This window comes from Lepisosteus platostomus, chromosome 4 (genome assembly GCF_059453375.1).
Source record: "Lepisosteus platostomus isolate fLepPlt1 chromosome 4, fLepPlt1.hap1, whole genome shotgun sequence".
Taxonomy (NCBI): domain Eukaryota; kingdom Metazoa; phylum Chordata; class Actinopteri; order Semionotiformes; family Lepisosteidae; genus Lepisosteus; species Lepisosteus platostomus.
In genome coordinates this window covers 2,217,299-2,239,726 of record NC_142614.1, presented here as the reverse complement: position 1 = coordinate 2,239,726, position 22,428 = coordinate 2,217,299, and the positions used below count along the sequence as shown (strand labels likewise).

Below are 22,428 nucleotides of genomic sequence, written 5' to 3'. Positions count from 1 at the left end.
ATCGCTGTCTGTAGAAGACTAGAGAAGAGTAGAGTGAGTGTGTTTAGGGATGCTCGGACACTGGTGAACAGAAGGATAATGGAATGAATACCGCTCTTCCTCCGGAATCTGCATTGATGTCAGCATCTGTGGGCTGCAGGTCACACCCGAAGAAGGTTCCACGGCCGAAACGTTCCGTTTTCTTCTTTTTTTTCAGCATGGAATAAACCTATTATTTATAATGATGGTAATCGCACCCCTGCACGTATTTAACAAGGCTATTACCGATATATTTTTGTTTTTGCTTACTTCAGGGCTGTCAGTGAAGAAATGTCGGTATTGCCTGTGATCATTACTGAGGACTTAAGGCTGACATCAAGCATCTGAGCCACCGCAGGACACACACACACTACAGGACCTGGACACCGTGGCTGTGGAAACTGTGGAACAGCAATGTGGGGGTTGAGACCAGACCAGACCATGCAGCCTCCACCCAGACGGTGCTCCAGGCTGGAACCCTTCCCAGGAGTATTCCGTGTGGTGATAACAGACGGAAGACTTATACTCCCTGTCTGCTCCCAGCTGGAGTCGGGCTGCCAGGCGGAGAGGGGAGAGGCCCAGGCCTGCCCCCAGGATCAACGCCCCGCCCCTCTCCCCTCTCCCCCAGGCCAGCCCGCAGCACAGGGGCAACAGGAGCCACTGCGCGCCGAAGAAGAGACGGACTCGGGTGTGTTATAGGAAGCAGCTGTATTTGGCTATAAAGGCAGTCGCTGATATCCAGTGTCTCCTACACGTTTCTTCCGACAATTCAGTGTAAAAAGGCTAAAGTCTAATAGAAAAACAATAAACCCATTTAAAAAAAAAAATCAATCGCAGCAAAAAAAATACCCATTAACCTTACACCATGAATCTCAAATAAAATAGAAACCATTTATCATATTTTCATTTCCCTCAAAAAGAAATTTCTATATATACTATATTATATATCATTTCAAAAGCAGTTAGCAGGAGTGGCAAAAAAAAAACTTTTTTTCTTCTTTTAATATACATGTATAAAAACAAACACAAAAAAGCACAGCAAAGTTTAGAACCACTGCTGGAACTCCCAGTCTGCCCTTCGATGCGGGAGAAGGCACCCTTGATCCAGGTTTAACCGGCAGCAAGCGTTCCCTGGTCTGTTTCCGCGTTGTGCCCTGGCCATCGGCGTCTTCCTCGTTTTTGACCTGCCTGTCAACACCTCCATCCCCAAGCTGTGACCCTGCCATGGGATTCCTAGAACTATGACATCACCCTTCCTTCCCTGCTGCTACAGTTGTGACATCACAAAGAGGGCAGCAGTGAGGCCACACCCCCTGCTCAAGAGGGGTGCTTGCCCTTGCCTGCTCCACCATTCACAGCACGAAGCCCTGTTCAACATGCAGGGCAGACGCCATCACTCATGTCAGAGGAAAGGGCTTTCTTGTACGTTTCCAAAGTTTTGGGGAGGGAGACGTGCCAGAGGGATGGGAAGCTAGCTCTGTGATCCCCGATCCCCGTGTTCCTGGAAGCCGCCAGGCACTAAACGGAGAGGCCGCCAGCGAAGTTTCCCCTGGACCTCTCAGCTGATTGTCAAAGCTGTACAAACACTGCACAGTGTGGGTGCTGACGAGCCCCTGGCATTACAGGCTGCCCTGCGCCCCTCCGCCCAGCTGAGGACACTGGGGTGCCCACCACAACTGCTTCCTAATACCTGCTGAAGAAAGGGGCGCACAGCTTTCAGCCCTGTGGCTAACGGCTGGCCAGGGGCCTCTTACAATACTGCCGGCCCCCCTTATCCTTTCCCGCGCAGCTCGGAATGATTACGGAGGAGCCAGATGGGCGCTATTGCAAAGCAGGAATGTTCTGGAAAGCACGAAGCGCGCTCACGAATGATAGCACAGAAAAGCGGTTCTTGTCCGTCTGCGGGCTGCGTGTCAATCTCCTCACCTGTTCAAAAGTTTGGACTGAAGTTACTGGACTATAGCTACGAGGCTACCCTGTCCTAGACTAGACAGAAGAGCTGTGCGTTCCCTTCGATTGTCTGGATTTATGTGCGCCAGTTTTTCGTGCTTAAGGAAAGGCACAGCCTTACTGCCGCAGTCCGACGTGGGGGTGGTGGTGGTGGGAACCCTGACTCAGGCTCCCTGGCCAGGCCCGGTCCGGCCCGAGCCACTGGAGGGGGGGGACAGGCTGGAGACTCAAGCGTGCCTGTCGGACAGGAAGGGCACATACCCGTGCCCTGCTCATCCCTGAGTTCTTGATATGTTGGGGTTCAAGCTTAGACCCGCCCTTTCTGTGCTCCTCTCTCCAGCCGCGGCCCCTTGCCTTCCAAACAGCAGGGGGCGCCAGCGGGAAGGAGGTCCTGCCCTCGCCGGCTCTCGGCCCATCATGGAGCCGGAATATCCCAGCCCTTACGAGCGGAAGGCGGAGCGACCCCACACTTGTAAGGCCTCTGAAAGGAGCTCAGAAGCGAACAGACGGAATTACCCACGAGCACAGAGGACCAGCTCTGCGCTCCCCTGGGTCTGGAGCTGGCGCTTCTTAAAGACTTGACTTAACATCTTTTTTGGGGGGGTCCCACATGCACCCCCACTGGCACAGGTGCACTGAAGGTCAACCCGCCCCGGACACCCCGCTCTCCTTCGAACTCAAGAACGAAGAGGACTGTCCCATCTGGGAACGGGAGTCCAGTGCCGGAGAGGGCGTCCCCACTCAGGTCCCCCTGCGTCAAGCCCGCCCCGGTATTCCCTGCAGACCTCGTCCAAACCCGCGGAGCTCTGTCAGGAGGGGGCTCGACCTGGGCGAGCTGCGAGGGGTGCGGCCGAGCTCCGCCAGGAGGCGCGGGGACGAAGGCGAGACCCACGCTCCCTTCCTCTTTCACGGCACAGGGGGCTCCTTCCCAGGGGAGGGGGGGGGAACGCAGTAAAGAAATGAATGGGAAAACACCCCCCCGGCTAAGAAAACGAAGCGAAAGCGGCTCTGCGGCTGCCGAGGGCGTCGCGGGGCTCAGCAGTGGTTCTAAAACCGCGCGTGAAGAATCGGGGTACGGGGAGGCGAGAGCCGCCCGCTCTGGGCTGCGCCCCCCCGTCTGGTCTTGGTGAAGGGGGGTAGGGGGGTGGGGGTGGGGGTGGGGTTGAGGGGTGCCTGGTTCGGCGGCTGGGGCTCGGCGGTGCCGGCCTCCTCCAGGCTCCCTCCAGCGTGCTGCAGGTCCCTGCTGTGCAGCTGAGCCACTACGAGGAGCCCCTCTTCTGCAGCTCCTGGATGAATGCTGTGACGGAAGGAGAGAGCGAGGAAGAGAGTGAGCGAAGGAACCCCCACGCTTCACATCCCAGAGGATCACCTACATACACATCACGGAGTGCAAGTGTACAGTATTCAAAACGGAATAACAGAGGCACCTTGTTACACAATGAGTTGCGGGAGTGTGGAACAAGTTCCCACATGGTCTTCACTGACTTGCTTCAGGGCGAGATGCTGGGATCAACTGTCTACTATCTAGTGGGGCAAATGAGCCGAACGGCCTCGAAATCTGTCACCTCAGTTGTGCTCCTTCAGTATATTTATTGGCTCATCGAACGGGACAAGAGAGAACAGCCTGTATTTATCGTTTCCACTGGATCGTTCTGAATGCCGCCGGGAAAAAAAAAAACCTTCTGAAGAAAAAGGATAAAACCCAAATTTTATCCTTGCCCGGAGGAGTAAATCTTATGAACTGAGCAGATTCCCCACCCCTCTGAATGTATTCATCCCCTTGTTGCAAAAAAACAGACGCTCTCCTCCCTGCTGCTCCTTAGTTCGGTCTGAACCTTCCTCCAGAGAAGGCTTAGCCTCTCCGACTGCGGCCTGGAGGAGTTTTAAATAAGGACTAAATATAAAACCCTGCTGCATGATTTGCACAGGCGGACTCCTTTACAGAAGACAATCCTTCTTTTAATCTGCTTTGGGGGTTAATCTTCATCTTTAAATTCGACCTCCCTGCAGACAGCGGAAAACTGGAAAGGTCTGTCTAGCATTCACACACCTGAGAGGCTCAGACAGAGATAACTACTCAGGGCAGGGGAAAAGGCCAAGGACACAGGAGAAAGGTTACCAATTAGTAATTAGTAATTAATTGAACTCATCCAGCTGTTTTTTTAAAAGAAGCCAGAGTACGGGCTTCAATAGCATGGCTGAGGAGCTTGTTGCCTACTCCCACCACTCTTTGTGTAAAGAAGCGCCTCCTCTTTTCTGTTTTAAATTCAGGTGGACAGTCCCCACTCGTGCCCTCTGGTTCCTATTTTGCTGCTGCATTCTTATTTTTTCTTTAAAAAGAAAACACAAAAGCTTGTCGTTTCCCCCGTGTGGCAGGTGGTGCAGCCTGCACTCACAAGTTCCAAGGGACGCCAGCAGACAGGGGTGAGTGCTTACCGCTAATGATCTCCTCCTTGACTTTCTGCAGCTCCTTCCGCACCTCCTCCAGCAGCTCCTGCGGGCGGGAACAAAGGGAGACTCTTGGTCAGAGCCGCTGGGACCAGGCTGGACTAACACTGCGGGTGGCCACTGGCTACAGCCCCTCCCTTGGATATGCAGTGAAGACTTCACCGTCTCACCGGGTCGAGCACAGGGAGGAGGGAACACCTGGCTCGTCTTCTAGAACCGGGGTACGTCTGGGTGAGAGTTCTGGGTGAAACTGGGGTTGGGGGGGGTCAAGCCCCCACACTGCACACGATGAGGGGAGGCACCCCCTGGAGGGAAGAGAGATCCTGTGCTCACCTGTTTGATGCGCTCCATATCCGAGTCCTCAGCGCTGCCTCCATCGCTGGTGCCGACTGCTGACTTCACCCTGTTCACAGACCAGGGGACAGGGGGCGACAACACAAGAGAAGGGCATTGCAAACTTGTCACCTGAGAGATCTCCTCGTCGAGCACACGTGCACATCTGCAGGCGCGGCGGCAGACATCTAGCGCCATGGCAACACATCGCTGCTGTGGCAACAGACACCCAGCGCCACGGCAACCCAACAACCACAGACCCGCCCACCACCACCACCCTTGACAACCAGATGGACACCAGCACAGCTCAGCACACTTCTCACACACAGCACATCTGGGATCCAGAGCCCAGTGCCATTCTGTCCTGTACAGAGGCAGCGAAACGGACGCCTGTCCGGACACAGGTGTGCCTGTGCTCGCAGGTAAAGCAACTCTGCAGCCTCAGCACAGCAGCACAGGTTTTGATAACCTCCAAGGATGCAGTCTGGGCACTGCAGCAACACCGACACTGGCCACAGAGCGTGGGGAAGAGTGTCGCAGCTGGACTCAGAGGTCTACGATAAAGGGGGATCCTCGGGCCTGCAGGCTGCTTCTGACAGCCAGTGTGCAGAGAGATCCAGCAAACACCTGGTCTAGCAGAGCCCCTCAGGGGTCAGCCAGCCAGGCGCTGAGGTCTGAGGCCTGAGCCCAGCGCCCCTCGCGGGCCACACTGCAGGGACTGGAGCCGCCCCCCCAGACAAAAAGCCACCACAGCTCGCGCCCAGAACCCAGAAGAGCAGCGCAGATGCAGCAGCCTGGCAGCAGGGCGCCGGCCCAGCTCGGTCTACCTGGGGCTGCTGCTGACCGGGGAGCTGCTGGAGTCCAGGCTCTTTGGCACGGAGTTATTCCTGTTTGAGAGGAACACACATGCTCACACGGGGACGCTCGCGGGCGGGACAGAGCCCACACTCCGCTGTGGCTGTGGCTGTGGCTCAGTGATACAGGGCAGGGCAGGGCCTGGATCTGTACACTGACCAAGCCTCCAGCACCACCACCACTGACAAACGCAGTATTAATATTCTTCCATCTCAAACAGCTGTTAAGTCTTTCTGCTTTTATGTACTATATCATTACCATGTTTAATAATTATAACTTAATGATAATACTAATATTCTTCTTCATTTTCACTTAAAATAATTTCCAGGTATTTTTCTTACATATGTGATGTCTTTGAAATGCACTTTAGATATTAACTTCTTAGTAAAGTTACTGTCTGCTCTCATGCATTCTGTGTGCTCATGAGAGTCTTTGATGGTTTTGTCTGTTTCCAATCAGAATCTCATGTGCTCCGATCAGGCTGTTTGATTCCCGGTGCCCAGCGTGTCTCTGGGACTGAGCGTGATGAAAGGCACACGAGCCCAGTGCATCGTGGCACCGCTGTCAGGCTTGTTTCTTATCATGCAGGGTTTGTCAACCCACCTGAGCCTCGTGCAGACAGAAGGACAGAAGAAGACAGACAAGACTACAGCCAGAGGGCACAGACGGTGGAGTCTGGGAGAGACCCCCTGAGCCCCTCCTCTGCTCTACAGGGAAAAAGACCAACGTCCCCTATTGTAGGCAACCAGGCGCTACATGTTAAAATATGAACAGTTCCTGTGTAGTGTTAGTTTCCAACAGTATGTAGTAATTAAGAGAAACATTTACTCATTCTGGCTTGGGCCTCTGTCCTCTCTTTCAAACCTAAAGAAGGGAAAAGTATACACAAGAGCTCCTTTTAATTTCTCTAACACCGGCTATTGCTGGCTATGATTTGGCACGGCCAGCCAGCTGTCTCTTCCTGTCTGGGTCATCTTCGTGAGCCCTGCGCCTGCACACAGGGAGTGGTGAGGAACCGCAGGCTCGGGGAAACCCTGGTCACGGCCTGCAGGCCACGTGACCCAGGCTCGAACCCGCGATCACAGAGCTCCGCCTGCTCGCTACTGGCTGAGATGTCTGGGAGGTCCCCATCTTTTCCCAGCCTGGTGCAGTTTTACATTTCAAGGTTCAGTAGTATATTCAGTATCACTAAGAACAAGCCTGTACCTGGGCATGGTGGCAGCCTTCTCCCAGGGCTTCTTGAACGAGTCTGAAAGAGAAAGAGCCGGAGACACAGTTAAACTCCTGACTGGACTGGACTGGACTGGCAGGAGCCCAGGACAAAAATCAGCTGCAGTTCATACATACTTCCTCTGTACAGGCTATACATGAGCCTGGGATGTGTGACACCCGACACGGAGGAAACATTTTTTTTTTTTACTGAGCTACCCTGGGGCATAAGGAGCATCTCTGCATGCAGTGCCCCTAACTGGCCACTGGGAGGCACTGCTTGACAGAAGTGACTGCAGCAGCTGTCTGGAGCCTGCAGAACGTCATCTTTCAATAGGGGAGTTGCATAGCTATAACTGTGTGAAGACCGGGCCAAAAATGCCAGTGTCCTGAACCCAGGATCCAGACTGTTGGCTGCACAGCAACACACAGAGCCCAGACCTCCACTGTCCCACTTTAACTCACCACTCTGGCCGAAGGGCTTTGCACCAGAAGACTCGGACTCATCCTGCAGAGAGAGAGAGGGCACGAGGGTGAGAGTCGAGGGACGAAGCGTAGAAGCCATGAGGAAGGAAGAGAGAAAAGGTTACCACTTGTGGGTCCAGGAGAGACTGAAAAAGCACAGTATCCGGGTCGCGGGACGGGGTGTGGGGGTACTCACATTGGCAGAATCCTCCTCCTTCTTCACTACAGGCTTTTCACTCTTGTTCACCGCTTTTCTCCTGAGGAAGAGCATTTAGGAAAGGCTTCAGCAGCAGTCTTCCCCAGCCCCTGGGACGGGCAAGTGATTATGGCATTCGCCCTTCCCTATTCCACTGTCCTGTCCTGGACTGGCATCTGTGTATTCACCAGCTCTGACTGAACGCCAGTTATGCGATTCACAACTTCAAGAACAACAACCTTCAGGACTTCAGATCTCTTTCCTTGCTGGTTTCATTTCCGTGCATTTCTCCAGAGTTCCTAAGTCACGGCTCAGCCCATCAGCCCAGAGTCTAAACTACTCTCCCTTTTCACAGTTCCCACAGTTCCCCCAGGATCAGCTCTCATTACTCTGCAGGACATTCTTAGATAAATTCAGAGATTTTCCACGGATGTATACATCTCTGTCCTCTTACTCATCCTGTTTCCGGTGTCCAAATCCCTCCACATGTTTGAATATCATTAGCCGCCCACTGTAAACAGTCAACTCCGCAGCAGTGGATATTTTTCCTGTTCTCCCCCGGGCTGAGCGTCAGGCCCCTGTTACAGCCTCAAGACGCACTCACCTGCGGGCAAGGATGGCACTCATTTCGTCCATGAGCCCGCCTCCTCCTCCTCCTCCTCCACCACCACCGCTGCTGCCGCCGCCCCCTGCTGGTAGGGAGATGCTATTGCGGCCGTTGTCAGCTTTGGGCCCAGAGCCTGCCCCTGTGCCGTCTTCCTGCTGGCGGGGGGAGAGAGCAGCAATGTCGTCACACACGGCAGGGAGCTCAGAAAGCAGAGCACTGCTGTGCACAGTGGCCGTGCGAGAACACTCATCCGGAACTGACCAGATGTGCAGAACACCAGTTACATCTACAGCATTACTGTTGGGTTCTGAAAGATGTAATAAGGAGAATCAGACAACATAATCAACCAAGCTGGATCTAAAATATCATTATTATGAAGGCATACCAAGCTTCCCAGGACACAAAGTGTGTGAGAGGGGACATACAGCATCCTTTTATTTTTAAAATAGACCTGTCAGGCTGCTTACTGACACTTCAGCTGCTTAACTCAAGCAGAACACTACAGCAGAATAGTGTAGAGAAAGATAAGGCTGTATTTTCTTGGCCTTTAAATTGGGTTGCCTGCTTTGCTGCACCTGACCCCTGACCTCTGACCTCTGACCCTGCCTTTACCTTGGCCACCTTTTTCAGCTTGGCTCCTGCCAGCGCCGCTGCAAGGCCAGAGGCGCCCCCGCCAGCCCCCGAGCTGGCTGCCGGTCCCGAGGGGAGAGGAGGGGCGGGAGGGGGGCCGACCCCTGAGGGAGGCGGGGGTCCTGGTGGGGGTGGGGGCCCTGGAGGTGGAGGGGGCCCGGGCGGACCAGGGGGGCCCCCTGGGGCTGGAGGAGGGGCAGGCGGGGCAGCTGAAGAAGAAACGGAGAGAAGGTAGAGGATCAACACATTTCGAACAGTCTAAAGCTGGCTCTCTCTACTAAGGGAGTACAATACAATACAACTGAGGTCCTGCCCTCTGTAAAGGGGAGGACCAGCATTCCTGTTCTGCAAAAAGTGATTAAATGGAGTGAAGTCCTACTTCAGCACTTGTAGCTGATAACCACTTCCACTCCAGTCCTGGCCTGGGTTCTCTACTTTTACACCACCACAGGCCACACCTGTCGGAGTCCTCTCCTCACCTGGGACGGAGGCCTGTCTCTCCCTCTCCAGCCGCTCCCTCTCCAGCTGCTCCTGCCTCTGCTGCTCCAGCTGCAGCTGCCTGTGGACAGAACAGACATCAGGACCCCTCGACTCGGGGCAGGAGCACCTCCTCTCCAGGAGCACACAGGCTACAGAGAAATCCCAGCACTTAATTTCACAGCACTGCACTGCGGACGAGCAACACAGTGAACAGAATGGCTCAGAATAAAACCAGAGTCAGTCCCCGAGTCTCAGAGTCCAGCTGGTTCTCTCTGACACTTTAGGGTAGAGTAGAACAGCTAATTGGAGCTGGTTTAACTGGATCAATCAAGTCTGAAAGAGGCGGAGGACTTGCTGGACTCTGGGACCTGAAGACCGGAGCCGAGAACAGCAGGCCGAGAGAAGCACACTCTTTATCACTGCACAAGTCTTCCCCATCGCATTCCAGGCCAACAGACCAGGCAGTCACTGCAAAGAACTTCGACCCACACCGGGTGTTACCAGTGCAGCAGGCTGACTCGTGAGGGGACTGCAGTGACGGGCGGGCTGCCCCTAGGGGCCGACATCGGCACGGCTGGCACTTGTGAATAGCATCACCTGCCGTACAGTAATTACTGGATTAAATGCTTGGAATGTTGAGATTCCCGCATGGGTCTGGGCTGACTGGGAATGTGGTCAAGGGTTTGCCCAGTTCTGGTAAAGCTAGTGAAACTAACAGGAATAGTAGCAATAACCGTAACGGTAACGATAGCAGTAGGAATAAGGGTCAGCAGGCTCAGGAGGTAGGCCCTGAGCACAACAATTTCAGGCTCCTTTTGAGCTCTCCTCCTCACATATTTGCATCAACAGATGCATGAAGTCAAAATGAGGTTATAAACACACCGACTGTCTGCTGCATCAGGAAGATTCATACAGATGCCAGTGAAACCAAAAACCTGAAATGGAGTCAGGTGCTGTGGAGCAGGACCTGTCCTATTGCAGAAGTGGCAGGGGGGAGAGAGAGAGAGAGAGAGAGAGAGAGAGAGAGAGAGAGAGAGAGAGAGAGAGGGGAGAGTCGAGGCAGTGCAGCCGCAGGAAGTGACAGAAGTTAGAAAGGCAATAACAGGAAACCGCTGAATCTCAGTGACCCATTATGGGCTGCTGTTTTTTTACTCTTACTCGGTACAACTCCTGTCTCGTGGCTTTGCAGTGAATCTGTGTCGCTCAGTTACCTTGCTGTGCCTGTCCGCTCAGCTCTGAAAAGCTCCTCTTTGTCGTGAGAAATCAACACCTGTATTTGCTCAGAGAGTGCTGCAGTATCAGGACTTATGCAAACCTGCTGCAGATCTCTCTCTACACTTGGGATCGGAGATCTGTGTCTCCCCCCCCCCCCCCCAACTCCTCCTCCCCTCCAGCCCACAGTGCACTGGCCCGATTCCCCGAGAGGATGCACAAGGCTCGGACTGGTGAAGTCGCGGGGAGCCTCCTAGCCAATTAATCCAGGAGTAACATTGCTGCCGAGCTGCGCCCGTGAGGCCCGGCACCTGGAACCTGAACCGCAGGAGAGACGCTCATTGGCCCAGGCAAGACGGCTTGTCTGTCTTCTGAAGAACAACAGTTAAGCTATCCAGGCAGCAATCCTGCTAATGACACTCTCAAATTAAATCAGGAGCACTTACAGCCTCCTTTTACAGGAATACTGCTCTCTTCCCCTGCAGAGCCACTGGTATCTGCTCTCTGTGAATCTGGACTTGGCAGCAGAGCTCCTGGGAGTCACACTGTCTTAATGATTTCCCCTGTTCGACCGGATGCTCAGCAGCGATGGACGGAGAGAGGCAGTGAAATCACGTTTCAAAATCTCAGACGTTCAAAACAAAGAACATCCCAATCTAGAACTGTCAAGAGGCTGATGCTCCCTTGATATTTCCTAGCGCGCAGCTGGTGTATCGTTCCGCAAGCCCTCAGCAAGCTGATCAACGTCCCAGGATTCGGAGCTGGGGGGGGGGGGGCACGTCGCCAGCTGCACCACGGATCATCGACGCCACAGCCGAAGGGTCCCAGGCCAAACCGTACCTTGACCCAGGAGCCTCCGGGAAATGAGCCCATCAGCCACCGAGCCCCAGCCGGGCGCCGCAGTGGAGCCCCGTATCGTTACATCCGAGCTCACTTACAGGGTATTTCCAGGTGCGGGAGGAAGGGGGATCCCCGACAGCACAAACCCACACATCGCTCCTCCTCAGTCCTCGTGCTTTGCCCTCCGTATGGCCACTGACCCTCCGCGCCTACCTATCAGCACTCCTCCTCCTCTGCCTGGACAGGCCCTCCAGCAGCAGAGCAGATTACAGCTAAGCTGGGAGTGACCGGGGCTCATCAGAGGAGCCGGCCAGGGGGAGGGGTTGGGGGTGGATTTAAAAGTCAAGCATTAGGGTCTCATCCCGGCTTTGCTTCCCAGACGCACAGTTAATTCAACACCAGGGGACCAAAGAGCTCCATGCAGCACTAATGACATTACCACAGCTTGAAGTCTTCCAGCTTTAAGACGGAACAAAAGCTATTTTAGCAAAGGTGTGTGTGTGGGGGGGGTTGAAAATCCTAAGAGAAGTAGTGAGTAACCAGCTGGCAGAAGTTGAGCTGAACTCAGCTGAACTCTGCAGAAGACATCAGAAAGAGAGCACAAATCAGATTGCTTTCCCTTTCATTTCACCGACTGGTAACCACTCTGTGTCAGACAGAGAGATGCAGGTGCGGATGTGTGGGCTCCCCCACAAACACCATCGCTTGGTACCTTCTCTGCTGCTCCAGCTCCTCTGGGGACGGTCCATTCTGCATGGTGCGGGGGGAAGGTGGGAACCCTGTCCAAGAGAGGGAGCAGTTTTAGGAACGGCACTTCATGCGTGTTAAAATTGCACAGTATTTGTATACAATGCGTCCAGCACAAAGTTAATTATGATTTCTTCAGAATAAACATTTACCAATGAACACAAATGCATCGAGAACAAGAGGCACTTTACATAAACAGCTGTGGGAGTGTGGAACAAACTATCCAGCCATGTTGCTGAAGCCAATACCTCTTTAACAAGATGACTGGGTAGCTTGTTCCACACTCCCAACACTCTTGGTGTAAAGTCGTGCCTTCTGCCCTGATTACAGGATCTCGCCCAGCCATTTCTTGAAAGAAGACAGAGTATCGGCTTCAAGAACATGGCTGGGTAGTTACAGTACACGACAAAAGCAACAGAATTTTAGTTCCAATTCTGTGCAATGTTCTTTTGTTACATATTTCTGTCACATATTACAAATCTACGTCTGGAGAAAATTTGAGAAACGTCTCCACAAATGACTAACACCTGACAGCTACAAGGTGTGGTGGACATTGCAACAACGCAAAAGATTTAAAGATCAACTTTTAAATCTAAGAGCGCAGAAACGATTTATTTCGGCTCTGCCGGTTTCGGTGGCGTCTGGAACAGTGAAAGCAACAATACCACGCGTGTGTGAGACACGGCCCTGGCAGAGCGTCATGGGACCTACCAGGGTCGGGCGCAGTTGCCAGCAGCTCCAGGGCGTGCATCATCCCGTTGGCAAACAGGGTAGCGTCCTCCTTGCTCCCGAAGTTGAGGCCCCAGACCTGCCTGGCGTCTCTCCACTGGTGGAAGTTGGGGGTGGCCTGGTTGTACTTCAGCCCCTTCACGATGGGGCAGTTAATGACCACCTGCAGGCGAGGCGCAATGATTCAGCTCCCCACCACTGGTCGCTCTCTCCACAGACGCCAGCCCCGACACGAGGCGGCCAGGAGTGAAAGGAGCTACAGACGGCGGCTGGCAGGGCCATCGCCGAGCTGGAAAATGCCGTCCAGGGAGTAGACTGGGGTGCCTCCAGTAAGACCCCCACATTCCCCTTCCTCACTATGAGGAGGAGCAAGAAAAAAAGCCGCTGTGGGCGGTTCAGACTGGAGGACTGAAATCCAGGGATGTGGCGTTTAAAGAGGACAGTACACATGACCTCATTTGGACAATATGATCACAAGACGTGGAAGTACAAATCTGCTTTGGAACCTGTCCACAGAAGAGCAAACAGGCCCATTCCTGGGGCTTAAAGGAGTGGCTCACGCTGACAGTCGACGAGAACAGAGTCTTTCTAGTGCTGAACAGAGGAGACAGCAAGGGGACTGGATTAGAGTATTCAAAACCCTCAACGGCCCTGCCAAACTCAACCCACCAGGGAGCCCCTGAACACTGAAACCAACCAGAGGAGACAAGAGAAACCACACGGAAGGGCATTAAATACCAAGAGACATTTCCTTATGCATAGGGACGAGAGAGAGTGAGGAACTGAGTACTCAGCCATGTGGACTTGGATAATATCTTGACTTCCTTTAAAAAAAGCCAGAAGGAGACCCTGGGATCACTCAGATACCAAGGACCAGATGTTCTCAACCTGAAGTTCCTCCCCATGTTCTTATGGAAAAATCCCCGACGCAATTAAAGAAACTGACAAAGTGATCCAAGCTCAGAAGGCTTTACAGACGGATATTTTACCGGATGCAATAATAAAGAAAGCCACTAGGTGGAGGCAAAGTGGGCAAAGACGAGCAAGTGCAGCTCTGCTGTGCAATCCGCGCCCCGAGGTGTCGTGAACCAGCCCAGGCCCTCAGAACCAGTTCATTCCCAGATTGCCACACAAAGGAAACGGAAGGAAATTTTATTCTGCAAATTACACATTTGTAGCCAGTTCCCTTTTTCCGTTCTACCCGTGAGCTTAAGCGGTGCAAAAGGGGAAACTGTAGAAATAAAGTAATTCAGGGAAGTTCTTCGCTTGTCTCCAATTCCTGAACTATGCAGAAATATGTTGATGTTTTTTGTCTTTGAACTATGAAAATCATCTGAATAGTTATGCTTCTTTGTGTAACTCTGAAGGCCTTTCTGAAGCAGATCTATGGCAAGAATGTTTTTTGCTACAGTTGTACAGTGTACTGGGATGCCTTATGAAAGGCACTATATGATAAAAACTCCAAATATAAATGAAGCCATCACTCATCAGTAATAACCACTATCATGAAACTATGACAAAGGCACTGAGGCCCCCGGAGGTCGCCGAGCTCAAGACCCCCAGCCTGACCCGTTTCCTGAGGGGTTCTGGACCCGAGCAGCCGGCTTCAGGATACCGGGAACGTCCTGGCCTCGGAGCCCGCGCCAGGCACCCGGAGACGGTCCCGGGAGCACACACGCAGGTGCGCGACGAGCGCCACGCTCGGTCACAGGAAACCACGGGCGCTCTCACGCCACGCAGGACTCCCCAGAGAGGCGCCCGGCGCCTGGCAGACCGCGCTCGGCTGGCACACAGGGGGGCCGGCGTCAGCTCGCGGCACTTCTCCGAACACCAGGAGCTACAGGCAGACCCGGACTGGAGCTCTGCATCAGCAGCTGGAGGACTGTCTCTGGGAAGCAGACGGACGGGATTCTTGGGCCTGCTAGCAACCCGACAAACGAGACGAGCGTCCGCCGTGTCAAGTCAGATCGGCAATCGGCCAACGGCACACGAGCATCGCCGGCGCACACACAGCGCACAGCAGCAGACCCCGGGGGCTGGGGGCACATTTACTGCGGTAAACCTTGCCAGCGGGGAGTGCGAGGCCCGGAGCCGGGGGTGTTGCCCCGGCCTGCTCCAGAGAGCGGTACCGTACCTGCTGGTCCGGCTGCATCTTCCGCCCCACCACCCGGAAGGTGTTGGCACTGGGGTTGTGGTAGATCTGCACACGGCTGAAGGTCTGGGGGCCGGTACCCGCTGGCACCCACTTCTTGTTGGCGTCATCGTAGATCATCACCGTGGCGCGAGCCTGGCAGATGCTGGACTCGCTGCGGGGCAGAGGGAGAGAGAGACGGGATGGGTGACTTTGGGCAGGCAGGCAGGCCATCGACTCGAGACCAGCAGGGCGCCAGGGCCACCTCCTGCAGCTGGCGTGACGAGAGGGAGCCGTGCCAGACGCAGAGGGCACTCTGACTGCCCTCGGCCATTACCTCCTGCACCAGCTGCAGAGGTCCAGACTGGACTGCACGTACGGTACCTAGCCAGCCGCATCTTAACTACTGGGGCGAACGGCAAAGATCAGAAGCTGGTTAGTGTTTGCACCTGCCCATTCCAAGCCAGCTACCACAGAGTCGTTCGCACCTTTAAAAGTGACATATGGCAGGTACAGCGCACGATGGCGTTGTTTCCTCAAGGCACAAACTCACCTGGCAGGTCCCCACTACCTGGTCAGCAAACGGGACCTCTTCTGCAGCCTGGTGCCCGTCACCCCAAATCCGAACAGTGAGCTCAGACTGGGGGAGTGGGGCGCTGCCAGTTCTCAATTGTTGCCAAATCTCCTGTTTAACAGCTCGCCAACACCACAACACATGGGGGGTGATGGCCAGAGCTCCCCGCGTTTCCACCAGCTTGCTAGCAGCAGTGTCTGTGTAGCCCCGAAACAAGCCCAGCGCCGTTCGAGATGTAGCTTGGTTTGTTTTTTTTTGAGAGGAGTAGGAAACCATTACAACACAAAAAAACACGATTCACATCCGAAACCCGGGCTACATGAGATGCTCTCCGTCACGCTGGCTGCTGAGCCGGGGCCCGTCCAGACGGACGCGGGTTCGGGCTCGGCCCCTCCCGGGGCGATGGCATGTGGCAGGGCGACGCGCTGGCAGACAGGCAGAGCGAAAGGAGCAACAGGCTCGTACCCCCTGTCCTCGCACAAGACCGCAAGCGAGCAGACGAGAGACGGGCGAGACGCGTGAACGCTGTGGCAGGGGTATCAGCCCCCCCCTCCCCAGCCCAGAGACCCAGAGAGCTGATCTAATCTGTTGCTTCCTCTGACTCGCTCTGCTGCACCATCGTCGGCTTCCTGCCTCTCCAGCACGCTGCCAAATAAGGGCCTGAAGCACAGCGCAGGCACAGCGCCGCGGCTGACACAGGCCTGGGGGCCACACTCCGGGCGACTACGGGGGCTCCCCGGCCTGGACACAGGTACGAGACCGCACCGATGAGCTGAGGCTCCTCCTGAAGGGCTGTCTGAGGCTCGGCGCAGACTGACTTGTTCTGGCCGACTGCCCCGTTTGTTTGTTTTGGATCAGGGTTTTTTTGACGATGAAGAAACACGCAGATGGCCGAATTAGCCCAAGTGTTGCCACACTGGGGATGTGGTGTGAAGCCTTCTAGCTCTCTCGCCCCCCAAAAATGAAAGAAAAATTCACCATCCCCCCTCCGGCCCTGGACAGTGTAACAGCAGGAAGGCCTTGTTCAGAAGCGCATGTACAATGCTGGTCACTGCGTTAGAGAGGAGGTATTGCTGCTCTGGAATCTGTCCAGAGAAGGATCATCGGCTCCATTCCAGGGGTTGAGGGAGTGGTCTACACAGACACACGGGAGAAACTGAACCTTTTCACTCCTGAACACAGAAGACTACAAGAGGACCTCAGTGACCAGGTCAATCTAGCAGACTCCTGCAGCAATAACAACAAAACACGCACCAGAGGGCACAAAGGGAAACCCCATGAGAGTGCTTTTAAACCCAAGGAAAGGAGGCACTACTTTACACAAAGGGTTGTGGGAGTGTGGAACAAGGTATACAGTCACGCCGTTGAAGCCAACAGCCTGGCTTCTGTCTGGAATCATCTGCAAGAGACCCTTGGATCAATCAGCTACTGATGAGCTCAACGGGACGAGCAGTCTTCTCTTATTTATTACTTCATTCTCCTGATGGAAAAGATCGTGCTGGCCCTACTATGACCCGTTTTGTATTTTAATATTCATTAATCATTAACTGTTAAGCTCTAAAACGCACCCCGACACACATGGATATTAATCCAAATAGAGAAAAGGAACAGATCGCGTTAATATTTAATTTGTTTGTGATCCAGCGCAGGTAAATCGGAGGGATTCAACCGAAAGAAGAGTGAGCTGCTGAGCTGGAGCACAAAGCTCCAGCCTGTCCTGCAGGAGTGTCTACAGTGTCAATCGATTGCAAAGATGGTCTTTTGTTGACTGGCTTTTCCTGCTCTCGTTAAGCATGCCAATTCCTAAATGTCTGGGTACCATGCAGAGGTCTGCTCAGTGCTGAATGTTATTCGTATCCCCACTGCTTCAAGGTCTTCTATCGCCTGTGCCAAGTTGCCCCGAGTTTAACAGCAAATCAAATTAAGTAAAAAGTCCTGACGTGCTTGTTATTTTATCTGGTTATCCTACTGAAGACGCCAGGGAATCTGGAAAAAATGAGAAGCATTCCCTGCCTACAAGAGTGGTTTCTGGCAAGACAGCACTGAACAGATCAGAATGAGCTCCCGGACCAACTTGAGATTCTAGGGTGCTGCCCTTACCAGGGGTACGATTCAGCCTTCTTCATCGTACAGAACCCCCAGAAATACACGTACTGTACATTTCGGCAAAACGAAGGCTTAAAGCAGCCCTGTTCCTGGAGAGCCCCGGCTGTCGAGTCATTCTCGACTCCCCAGCGAAGCAGTTCAGGTCCAAAACTAGAACGAACGCCCTCTACCGACTAACTCCACTGCTGGACAGGGATCCGGAAAGAGAGGACAAGGCTCGGCTTCTTGTAGTGAAATAACCAGCGGAAGGGCCGGAGTGCCGCAGTAGAAGGAGCGAAAAGGTCAAAATTGAAGCCAAGGGGAGGAAGCAAAAAACTGGGAGGCGCGGGGGGGCTAGATTTGCAATGCAAACATTTCCCAGAGCGCAAAACACAGGCCGCGCCCCGCCCCCTCCCACACACGAGCACGGCTGGCCGGCGGGGGCGGCCCCAAGCCAGCCTCGCCCGCTGCCGGGGCCGCCCTGCTGGGAGACCCCCCTGCGCGCGGGGGGAGCTCGGGAGGCGCAGGTGGGCCGGAGTTCCAGGGGTCCCAGCCTGCAGTCAGAGAACCAGAGCGCCCAGGCGAAAACTACAGGGAAGTGCATTCAAACCTGTCAACGGGAGGCACGTCTTTACACACAGGGTGGTGGGAGTCTGGAACAAACTGACCAACCAAGCAGCTGAAGCTGATACCTCGACTACATTCAAGAACCAGCTAGACGAGATCTGGGTTCAGTCAGCCCAGATGTGCCAGACCTCTGTGCCAAATGGCCTCTGCTCATCTTCTTGATGTTCTTGTACCAGTAAACGGCACCGGCCCACACAGCACGTGCAGCTCCGGGTCCCAGCCCTGTAGTGTTTGCTGGGATGGCACGCCGGGTCCCGCTCATTCAGAACCTGATCGTTCAGACCCTGACGGAATCATGGGCCCGGGTTCATTGAATTGCCCTCCCCCGTGTCCCGGAGAGGCTAACGTTGCTGGCTCAGGGGGAGGGGCACAGGGTCAGGCTCACTCCCCAAGAGGAATCTACGGGTGTGTGACCCGGAGGGGGGCGTGCGTGTGTGTGACGGAGACAAGGCGAGAGTTTCAGACAATCGGAAAGAGAGCGAGCTGGCATGCATTTTCAATCTCTTCAAATTGCTCTTCGGCAGGAGCATTAAATGGTGGATCACGCCGAGCCTCAGCTAGGCCCAGACTCTCTGAGCAGACAGCGCATCCGGCAATCACTACCTGCTCCTTCAGGAGCTACTGCCACTCCCCACCTACCAACAGCAAAGTCTACCATTCACCGCAGAAATCTACAGTTTCACTTTACCACTCTGACCTTTTCCTACCGGAAATTAGGCTTCTGAAATGCTCAAGGCAGGCATATTTCCTCATAAACCTCTGGGGCCAGTGGGCTGTGTTAAACACATCAGCAGAGCTCTCAAAATAAAGGATCGTGTGCTCGATGGGCTCAAAAGGCTAGCAATCCAGAAGCCAGGACCACAGACACACCTACTGAGCACGATCCATCGACAAACCCCTCTGTACGATGCCGTAGTGCAAGGCACCGCACCCCGAAACCCTGGGTGGAAACAGGAGCCAAAATGGCTGCTGATCCAGGAGGGAAAGCAGCCCTGTTGCCTGGTCAGGCAGGAGTTAACAGGAAACTGTGCAGCTGGGGCGAAGTAAACAGACTGCGGCCAGGCGCTCTCAGACATGCCTGTATAAGGCTGTGCTCAGCGACACGCCGACGGGCTGAGTCATGCCCCACAAGGCACGCCCCCTCCGTCTCTCCCCCTGTGCGACTGCTCCCTCGGGAGCTCTCTGTACCTGCGCCTCCCGTCTCTCTTCTTCAGGCCCAGCCCCGTCTGCCCCTCTCCTCCCTCCCACCCCGTCTCCCTGACAGCCCCGGCTCGCTCCGCTCTACCTGGCCCCCCCTCCACTCCCTCCGAGTCTCCAGCCCCACCTCCCACTGCAGCCCTCTCCTCTCCCCACCAAACCGCTCAAAACCTACAATCACCAGCCTGCCTTCGGCTCACGGTCTGGGGTGTTTGTGCCTGCTCCTTTTTGTGCTCAGTGTTGTTTGGCAGTCTGCTGAGCTGGCTTGCGTCAGCTTGGCAGAGCGTCTCGCGCTTTTACTTACTGCAAACTTTTTTCCCTTAAAACAAGAAACCCTTCATGTGAATTATCTGTGCTTGTACTAGGGCTATCCTATCGGCAGCCTGCAGGCCTCGCCTCCCCCGATGCGGTCCAGAGGACACTGACAGTGAGAGGGATGTGGTCAGGGTAAACAGGAACACTGCTCTAGCCACTGATATTAACAAATGAAAAAAGTTTTGAAGTCGGCCCGAACATAACTGTCAAAATGTAGACGAGTGCAAGTACAGCTGCTGTTAATACATTTACCATCTTAAAGCGAGACTGTGGTAGACGATACCAGATATACAACAGGCTTATATAATTAGCTGCGTAAGCTTTCGGTAACAGAATGAACAAACGCAGCATTAATATGCAGCTCTGCAAAAGTGCAAATCTCGCAGGCACCTCAGAATACACCCCAAGCTAAGCACAGGCAAGACTGCCCCTCTGGTCTCCATACACAACTAACTGCAGAAATGAAACGCACACAAAGGTACATCATTTATCAAGATATGTGACATACGCCTGAAACGTGTTTGGGCGATTTGAGACACAGGACACAGATTATAGTGGTCTGGGCTCCAGGACACATCTTGGCTTTCAGCTCTCGAAGAGTTAATTCCACATTCCACCAGCCCCACAGGGCGTTTCAGACTGGAGCCTGCGTTCTGGGAGCACTGCCGGTGTCTTAGGGCTGCGGGCGACTCACGGCCTTCGACAAGCGCGGGCGTGGCGGAGGAGAGGGGGTTCTGAAACGGAGAGAGCCTTCCACACATCGAGATAAACTGATCGCCGCCACTTTTTTCACAAGGGATCTGAGATAAGGCCTTGGAGGAAAAAAACAAGAACTTTAAGACCTCTGGTGCATTGGCCTGATGCTCACCTCCTTCCCACAGAGGAACAGGTAAAGGTCTATTCCATGCAGAAAGGAAAGGAAAGGAGAAAACGTTTCGGCTGTGGATCTTCTTCAGGTGTGTGCAGAAGGCCCCACATCCGAAACGTTGCGTCTCTCCTCATGTCTTTTCCTTTCAGCAGGGAGCAATCCTTGACCTGTTCCTCTGCAGCCGGCACACGCCGACACAGCTCCCTCCTCGAACATCTCCTTCACACTATATATAACCAGCCTCACGAATGGACAGGTGATCCCAGCGTTGGTATTATCACATACACCCCTGGGAACACCGAATCAGGCTGTTACTTATCAGACTTCACATTACTGTGATTGTCAGTGTGAAGAGAGTGTGAATAAACCTGATGAAATGCGGCCAGCCAGCTCTTGAAATCAACAAACTTTCTCTCTGGATCGGTAACGTGCTTTAGGGAGCACAAATCCAGTTTGGGACTCTGCGAAACAATTCGGAGATCCATCTCTTGTGAAGCCGATGTCCTGAGCTCCCCAGCGGGGCTGCAGGTGCGCAACACTACCACGCACTCCGATGTCTGCAGAAGCGGACAAAACTTCGCAGAACGCAACTTGATTGTTATCCACAACCAGATGAAAAAGAACCACTGAAAACAATGTCCTCCGCTTTCACGGGGGGACAATGAGAACGTAGAACAAACTGCGTTCGTTTGTTCCGCACACTCATTGTTTCTTCAGCTACATCCTCAGGCTCTTGTGAAAGATGCTTCTGCAAATTCACAGTTTGCTAAAACCAGGCACTGTGGTTTGACTTCCTCAAATTCCTCTTCCCCCCCAGGGTCGGCGCAGGCGAGTCTGGTCAGCACGAGCCGCACGGAGCGGTAGCTCTGTCTGCGACAGCGGGGGCTTGGCTTCACACCGAGGAACGGCGGCAGGGTGAACCGGCCCGTCACGGTACCGGCTCGCCCCGGGACAGGCTTGGTCTTGGATACGGCCCCACTCAATGGAACAGTGTCATGAAGCTGGCAGGTGCACACGCCCCACTCCTCCTCTGAAGGAACCCCAAAACACTCGCAGGGAGATCTCAGGGGGCACGGGCAGAGAGGGACACCCCGAAAGGCATCAATTTGGATGTGGGCGGAGGTGTGATGGTGAAGTTGCATCATTCCGCCTGCTGCTACTCTGCAAATTCGCAAAGGGCCGGCACTCGTAAGCAGCTCTGGATGGGAGATGTGCAGATGCGGCGCAGCCAGGGTGCAACTTCCAAACCCGCCGCACGCCGCTTCCTCCGGCGCATTTTCACACAATGACGGGTCCGCAGGGCAGTTCTCCTTTCCAGCAGATTAACTGCACCGCTCCTGTCCACCACCCGACACCAGGCGCAGAACAGGGCCCGCACCGCACCTGCCCAGTTTAAACGTATGGCATCCAAGAACAGACACAAACCAGAGTGGAGCTAAAGAACAGTAGCGTGTTCCACGCTCCTACAAGCCTTTGTGTAAAGAAGTGCCCGTTTTAAATGCACTTCCAAGTGGTTTCAACCTGTGCCGTCTGGTCCGCGTCTCACCGTTCATTCTGAAGAAGCCCACTGAGTGACTTTGTTGCCTTTGATGATTTCGATTACTTGGACGAAGACCCCTTTCAGTGTTCAGGACTAAAGAGCTTCAGCTCCTTCAGCCTGTCCGTGTGGGATGTTTCCTTAAGCCCCACAAAGAATACGAGCGTTACTTCCTGGTCTGATTTCAGAGCAGCAACGCATTTTTTTAGAGGACGATGACAACACTCATACAGAGCACTCTACATGAAAGCCTGAATACAACGGATCAAAGAGTTATGCTCCTTCCAACCCTGTACGTCAGCTGATGGAAAAGAAATGCATGTTCATGTTGCGGATGCAAAGTGATGCTGTTCTAAACTGATGTGTGCGCGCTGA

General features: G+C 54.1%; 1 protein-coding gene and 1 long non-coding RNA gene across 11 annotated transcripts in view; one reads left to right on the top strand and one right to left on the bottom strand.

The window, feature by feature from the left end:
- Window positions 1-709: 709 nt before the first annotated feature.
- The window catches only part of LOC148672096 (vasodilator-stimulated phosphoprotein-like), a 29,957-nt gene continuing 8,238 nt past the window's right edge, over window positions 710-22,428 (bottom strand). For 3 of the 10 annotated variants that reach the window (XM_088627511.1, XM_088627516.1, XM_088627515.1), the window contains exons 2-15: window positions 14,854-15,025; window positions 12,702-12,882; window positions 11,956-12,022; window positions 9,191-9,270; window positions 8,694-8,920; window positions 8,079-8,236; window positions 7,475-7,535; window positions 7,279-7,321; window positions 6,811-6,853; window positions 6,433-6,468; window positions 5,577-5,636; window positions 4,750-4,819; window positions 4,405-4,462; window positions 710-3,265 (exon numbers count right to left, since the gene is read on the bottom strand). In XM_088627511.1, the coding sequence (XP_088483637.1) occupies window positions 3,228-3,265; window positions 4,405-4,462; window positions 4,750-4,819; window positions 5,577-5,636; window positions 6,433-6,468; window positions 6,811-6,853; window positions 7,279-7,321; window positions 7,475-7,535; window positions 8,079-8,236; window positions 8,694-8,920; window positions 9,191-9,270; window positions 11,956-12,022; window positions 12,702-12,882; window positions 14,854-15,025 (1,294 nt within the window). In that variant the 3' untranslated portion in view covers window positions 710-3,227. The other 7 variants (XM_088627518.1, XM_088627517.1, XM_088627519.1 and 4 more) reach the window with 7 other exon arrangements.
- Window positions 4,459-6,435, top strand: LOC148672097 (uncharacterized). The gene is made up of 2 exons (XR_015935659.1): window positions 4,459-4,637; window positions 6,193-6,435. It is a non-coding gene; the product is annotated as an uncharacterized LOC148672097 (long non-coding RNA).